Genomic DNA, 7,051 nt, shown 5'->3' with positions numbered 1-7,051 from the left:
CTCTTCATATTTTCAAGCATGTTGGTGGCTGCATCATGTTATGGAAATGTTTGTCATCGGCAAGGACTAGGTAGTTTTTTTAGGATCAAAAGAAATGGAATAGCACAGGCAAAATCCAAGAGGGAAACCTGGTTCAGTCTGCTTTCCAACAGACACTGGGAGGCAAATTCACCGTTCAGCAGGACAACAACCTAAAACACAAGGCCAAAAATACATGAGTTGCTTAGCAAGAAGACATTGAATTTTCCCGATGGGCCTAGTTACTGTTTTGACTTAAATCGGCTTGAAAATCTATGGCAAGACTTGAAAATGGCTGTTTAGCAATGATTAACAACCAACTTGACAGAGCTTGAAGAATTTAAAAAATAATAATGTGCAAATATTGTACAATCCAATTGTGCAAAGCTCTTAGAGACTTAAGCAGAAAAACTCACAGCTGTAAGCGCTGCCAAAGGTGATTCTAACATGTATTGACTCAGGGGTGTGAATACTTATGTAAATGATATATTTCTGCATTTCATTCTCATTAAATTTGCTCAAATTTAAATGTGGGGTAATCGTGTATATATGTGTGATGTACATTAAATACATTTTGAATTCAGGCTGTAACACAACAAAATGTGGAATAAGTCAAGGGGTATGAATATTTCCTGAAGGCACTGTTGCTCCATACTGTCTATACCCACCATTCACATATTTATTTATGTTCCTGACACCGATATTGCTAGTTCCAATATGTCTTCATTTCTTGTTCTTTCTTTTTGGTGGGGAGGGGTGGGTGGGAATTGTGTGTGTATTGTTATTGTATTGCCAGATTTTGCTGCACTGTTGGAGCTAGAAACATACACATTTCACTATATCTGCAATAACATATGCAAAACTGTGTACATGACCAATACACTTCTATTTTATTTGAGCAGGGGTTGCAAAGTTCAGGGAACTTTCAATGCATTCCCTGGTTTTCCAGAAATCCTGGTTGAGGGATTTCGGGTGTCCTGCTTCCCGGGAATCCTACAGCTGGGATTTCGGGAATTCAGGAAAACCAGGGAAATTTATTGAAAGTTTCCAGAATTTTGCAACTCTATGCCTGAGCAAGGGCAAATATAAATCCTCATTATTTTGTTTAATGATTTTAAATTTGAGAGTCATTAATATATATATATATATATATATATATATATATATATATATATATATATAACCTACAATTTCTCGTTCTGAACTTCTAACGCTAGTGGGATGGGTGTGGCTTCGATACAATGGTCACAAGAGCAGCTGCACAACGATATGACAGCCCCGACGCAGTTCCACTTCTGGTTAATGCTTGATCTGATTGAAGGCCCTAGTTTCATTTTAATTTCCCTTATCTACACGCAAGTGACCATCTGCCAATTACATCGAGACAGAAAGCTTGTATTGCCACGAGGCTGCTTGACCACTGTTTACTTAGAGCACGGGTGTCAAACTCATTCCATGGAGGGCCGAGTGTATGCTAGTTTTCATTATTTCCTTTTAATGTTGTATCCAATTAAGACCTAGACACCCAGGTGAGGGGAGTTCCTAACTAATCAGTGACCTTATTGATCAGTCAAGTACAAGGAAGGAGTGAAAACCCCTAGACTCTCGGGCCTCCATGGAATGAGTTTGACGCTTGTCTTAGTTAGAGCCCAATATTCTGTATTTCTAATTTATATCAGAATCATACAGTTTATTTACAGAGGGGGATTAAAATATTTAGTTTCAGACCTGAATAGAATTATACTGGTATATGTAAGTCTGGACGAAAAGTGTAACAGCATAATCAACTGCAGACATCTGTTTCCTTCCATGATGATCTGTTGGCTATATTCACCTCAGCAGGGTCAAAGTAAAACCCTTCATTCCCCATGGGATGAATTTGACAGACTTGGATGACCATCTCAAACACTGCCCTCAGTACACTTCCTACATTATACCATTTCAAAAATATATGGTCAAAGCTTGATTTATGCTCTACACCCTTCAATATGTTTTTGGACTGTCACATAACAGACATACCACCGCAGCCATTCTGGATTCTACAAGTGTGAGCCTGCATGACAGATGGTGTTTTTGCGGCCATGGTTTTGGATATGAGACTGAGTTTGGTTATGCTGAAGTAATCAGAGACATGAAATACAATTTTGAGCTGTGATTGAGGGATTTGATGAAGATCCTCAGTCAGTCTCGTGCATTTAGTTTTAAGATTTTTTTTTCTAAATTCAATTATATTGAAATCCAATCTTGTTTATGAGCATGATTGTTTAAAGGATTTTAGGCCTTTTCAACACTGGCACTCACATTCAGGGAGTTCAGTCCTGAAAGTCTGTAATTCTATGACTTGCCTATCTTGGAATCAACTCTGGAAAAACATTTTCTGGGGAAAAAAAGTTTCCCCCTAGTTATTTGCATAGTTGCATCTCCACCTTTCCCATTGAGTCCACTTTTCTTCCATGAAGAAAAGACATATCTATTCAAAAGGCATTTAGTCCATTTCTTTCTTGGCCGGGTAACCTATTCATCAATTGTTCTGCCTTGTAGATTGCATTCTAATGCTAATCTGGCGTGTTAAATATATATTTTGCTCCCCTTTCACCGTTTTGTCATTCAGTTTATCCAGTTTTGGCCACCCATTTTATTTATTTATGCTCCTGCTTCTATTCACGTGCTCATGTATTTTTTATTGTGTTGTTTCACTGTCATGCAGTGTCAACTCACTCCATTCAAAGTGGGCTACTTGAAGGGCTTGGAGGGACAAAGCGTGTACACATTGCAGTGCTATTCACTACGGCCAGCTGGATCGGTTGAAAAAAACCTTGTGAAAAGAAATCCTCCACAATGGACACAGAGAAGTGCACAATGCTAACAGTTTTCCAAATACCACTGATTGCTTTCATCACAATGAGGGAAAGCAGCCGCTTTTTGCTGAGCTCCACTTCAACAAACAACACTCTCACAAAAACCTCCCAACCCACGTTTTGTTCCCAGACAAAACCTCCTCGACCGTCTAAACGCTCCCAGTGAAGGAAAAGTTCTTTCAGGGTTTCTTCCCCCTTTCCTTAAGTAAAATATAATAAAAGGGCAAAGAAAGAGAGGGAAATGGTCACTGAGCTGGTAATGCGCGCTCTTTTATCAACCTGGCGACCTTCTCAGGCGTTTTGGTCAGCAAACTGTTGGCTGCCCTTTCAAAATATCTTCTTTCAAACCAAAAACGATAAAGTGCTAGCCTACCTTTCAAGAAAACAATCAAAAGACATATCCTTTCTGTTTTCGAAATAAAATCACACAATAGCCCATACGCTCGTCTATTAATGTTCAGGCCTATTATCTAACAAGGCCAAACAGCAAGTTATAAAATATTGGTGTCAGTATGGGGACCAAATATACAAATAAAAGTCCCCCATGAAGAATTCAAATGTGCAGAAATAATTCTGAGAGGATAAATGTTTGTTATTTTTCTATTTTATACTGCATGAAACAAGCTCAATTGCGCGTTATTTCCAGGGCAAAGTAGGAAGTTCCGTGGAGAGAAGTGATCGGAGTATTACAATAGAGAATCCAGAGTGGTGAAAGGGTTTAATTAACCGTGTCGGAGATAATTATCCCTGGACAGTCTAAATTAGTTTTGCATAATCGCTCTGATCCATATGAATTAACTTCTTAATGTTATCTATGAGGGGTAGTTTGCTTGAATAACATGCCCAATGTATTACATGTCATAATGAGCATAAATTCAGATATTCCCGACACACGCACACACGCACACACACAGCAGATGTGATAAACTGTGCCATAGCTAAGCATATTGAAGTATTTTCATTGAATAAGAAAAATACAATGCTATTAGTTGTGTTTTGTAATTGGACGCTGGCACTTAGATCTAATTCAGGCCCTGTTTTATACCTCAAAGAGATGCCTGTTCTACAGGCCCGAAGAGCTCACTTTTTTTTTTACTGGGAATAGAGGGTTTAAAAGAAACCCACTCAGTTGTATCTTCCTTCCTATTCACGATTAAAATTGTGATAAATCAGGTTTTGGCTCTTGATTACAATGGGTTGATTTAGATTTCCGAGTAATGCTATTCAAAACACGAACAAAAGCGGCCTTTGGAGGATACCTTACACTTCACCTGGACTGACCACATCAGGGCAATTCAGATAAACATCTTGTTAGCAATTCAACAAGAACTACAGCGATTCTTTCTGTTTGTCCGCATACGCTTTATTATAATCCTTTGTTCAACAAATGAAAAGAATAGCATTTAAGAGTTTAAAGTACATGTAAGTGGTGTTAAATAAAACACAAAACAGACAACTTCATTAAGAGTTAGTAAAAACGAATGATGCTCCTTATGCACGTAAATGCACAAGTCTCAAGAATCAAAAATGATCAGTGATAATTTTGTGTCTTGCCATTGTTGACAGAAAGGCGAACGATTGTAGTCGAATTAAAAAACTTTTGGGCTCGTCATTCTTTAAAATAAATTACATTATATAAGCACTTCCTATTTACTGTGCAAATGTTACAGGACAAGGTATGTCCTCTGTTCAATCGACAGGGTCACCATAATCATTCCACTAAACAATAAATAGTACAGACATCTATAAAACAGTGTTTAAAAACTCAAAATATACACTGGATTTCTAATCAAACAACCCAGTCAGTTCCAGGCCCTATCTCAAGCACTAGCCTAATGGCAAATTAACTATTAGCATCATTTATCTGTACACATTTACAGGCTTATGTCATTCTGATTGAAACAAGAAAGCCAGACGGACAAACAATTATCATTCCTTCTTGACCAACAATATAAATCATAATAGCCAGTGATTAGACTCTTTAAACAATATTGAATTATCAGGTACAATATATGAAGAAAATTATGGCCAGTTCGTGTTTACCTATATCTGATTTGTTGTGGGATGCAGTAAACTAGGCCTACTTGATAACAACAAGTCAAGCAGGTGCATTTGCAACAGATATAAATCAAATATGGTACCTTTCAAATGAGTATTCACATTGACACGGGCAAATAGATCTCCTACCCTTTCCTCCCCAGTTCAGTATTTCTGCCATCCTTTTGTTCTGTCCCTCTGGGATTTGCCCGGAGATGTATGAATATTAGTTTAGAGAGTTCGCTATATAAGAATTACCTTCGATAAAGGCATTAATCAATATACATACACATGTGATATCTGAGACAACGAGCACTTCATCACATGTACAAGTTTGTGCATGCATAATAAACTCTTGCATGAATATTTTTTTCTTCACATTTAAACGTCTCCTAAATCCAATATAGGCTATCATAATGCCGCTGCATATGCAGGGTAGTCAAGTTGAGGTTTGCCCATGCCAGGCAGCAGGATGTAGGCTAGCGGTGGCTGAAGACCCGCAGAGGGCCAGCCCGTACAGTTACAGGGGATCATGTAGCCTGGGTTGCCCGGGGCTGGATGAGAGTGAGTGTGAGTGTGTGTTCCACCAACACTACCAGTTCCAGAGAAAGCCGTGCCACCAGGGTACCCCAGAGATGGGTAAGGAAACGATGGAGAGGAAAGCTCTGACATCTTCGACCCGAGGTCAAAAAATGAATAGGGGTTCGTGGTCATGGACGGGTTGAAGAAGACTCTCGCTGCTGCGGCCGCCGCTGCCGCTGCTGCCTTGTCTGGGTTCCCTAATAGGGACTCGTGAAGTGCTCCATGAGATAGACCGCTAACTTTAAGCGCGTCGTGCTCTCCAAGATTGTAGGGCACTGGGAAGGCAAACTTGTCTTTTTTCATCAGAGTCTTTGGCTTCCGCCTAGGTCTGTATTTATAGTCAGGGTGTTCCTTCATGTGCATGGCTCTCAGTCGTTTAGCTTCGTCAATGAATGGCCTTTTCTCTGACTCGGTGAGAAGTTTCCACTCCGCTCCCAATCTTTTGCTGATCTCGGAGTTGTGCATTTTTGGGTTCTCCTGAGCCATTTTTCTTCTCTGCGCTCTGGACCAAACCATGAAGGCATTCATCGGGCGTTTTACGTGATCCATTGGTTTAGACATGTTGGTACAAAATACTTTTGGTCTGAAAAGGTAAATATCACAGACAATATGTCAAGTCTCTTTCTAATATTTAGTGACAGTATAGTCTCAGTTTGCCTAACTAACACACGGTAAAAAGTTACATAGGCCTACATATATAATAAAACTAAGTAATCCAATTAAATATATTTCGCAGAAATACATTAGTGTGAGATAAAATGTTTCAAAAAGTATATTTCCTTTACTTACGTAAAATATCAGTGCTTCATCACACCGTAGTAAGATATCCGTTTTGAAAAGAGCAATGCGCAGCGTTCTGATGAGAAACTCTATAAAAGTTAGGTTTTCTGATGCATGTTGATATCCGACGAGGACAATATAGCATCGAAGACAGAAGGCAATATATCTAGAGCTGCAGTTCTTATCTTGTTTTGCTGCTATCGCCAGAGACTGTTAACCGCCACTCAGCACTTGAATCCAGCGTTTACGCAAATGGTTGATAACTCCGGGCTGCTCCATGTGAAATAAGGTTTTCAGAGGCAGGTAGTGAAAGTGCCACAGGAGCATGCGCAGTACGTCTAAACACACACAGCGCTCTTCTAATCCCACCCTGAGCGCGAGGAGGACCAGGGACTCGGAGGAAAATGCATCACCATATATTTGGCTGTAGGATATCCTTATTTGCCCTTTATAGTTAAGTTAATCGTACAGGTCTTTAAAGCATATTATCATAAGGATAATTTATCCATATTATCATAAGGATAATTTATCACGATATATTATTACATTATAATAAATGTGTAATTATTATTATTAATGAAAACTTTTTTGTTATTGTAAGTATTCATTTTAGTATAGTTAGACATATCCAGGTACATATACATGACTTGCAACCAAAAGTGAACGGTTCCTGAGAAGTGTTGTCTTGGCCTAGCTTTAGTAATTCACCAAGCACGTTGAAAACGTATTCCAAGATATACAGTAAGTTTCAGATGACTAAGAGCATGAGGTTTCCA

At 39.0% G+C, this 7,051-nt stretch overlaps 1 protein-coding gene across 1 annotated transcript; it reads right to left on the bottom strand.

Annotated features, from left to right (window-relative positions):
- Nucleotides 1–4,330: 4,330 nt before the first annotated feature.
- Nucleotides 4,331–6,564, bottom strand: LOC109867197 (transcription factor Sox-21-B). The gene is made up of 2 exons (XM_020456205.2): nt 6,285–6,564; nt 4,331–6,078 (listed from the first exon to the last, which is right to left on the bottom strand). The coding sequence occupies exon 2, from the start codon at nt 6,054–6,056 to the stop codon at nt 5,325–5,327; it is 732 nt and encodes a 243-aa protein (XP_020311794.1). The 5' UTR covers nt 6,057–6,078; nt 6,285–6,564; the 3' UTR covers nt 4,331–5,324.
- Nucleotides 6,565–7,051: the final 487 nt, after the last annotated feature.

The sequence above is a fragment of the Oncorhynchus kisutch genome, linkage group LG2 (genome assembly GCF_002021735.2).
Source record: "Oncorhynchus kisutch isolate 150728-3 linkage group LG2, Okis_V2, whole genome shotgun sequence".
Lineage (NCBI taxonomy): Eukaryota > Metazoa > Chordata > Actinopteri > Salmoniformes > Salmonidae > Oncorhynchus > Oncorhynchus kisutch.
This window is presented reverse-complemented; position numbering and strand designations above follow the sequence as displayed.

Bases quoted from the DNA above. Each gene is read 5' to 3' on its own strand.
- LOC109867197 (XM_020456205.2), bottom strand. From the start codon at position 6,056: ATGTCTAAACCAATGGATCACGTAAAACGCCCGATGAATGCCTTCATG.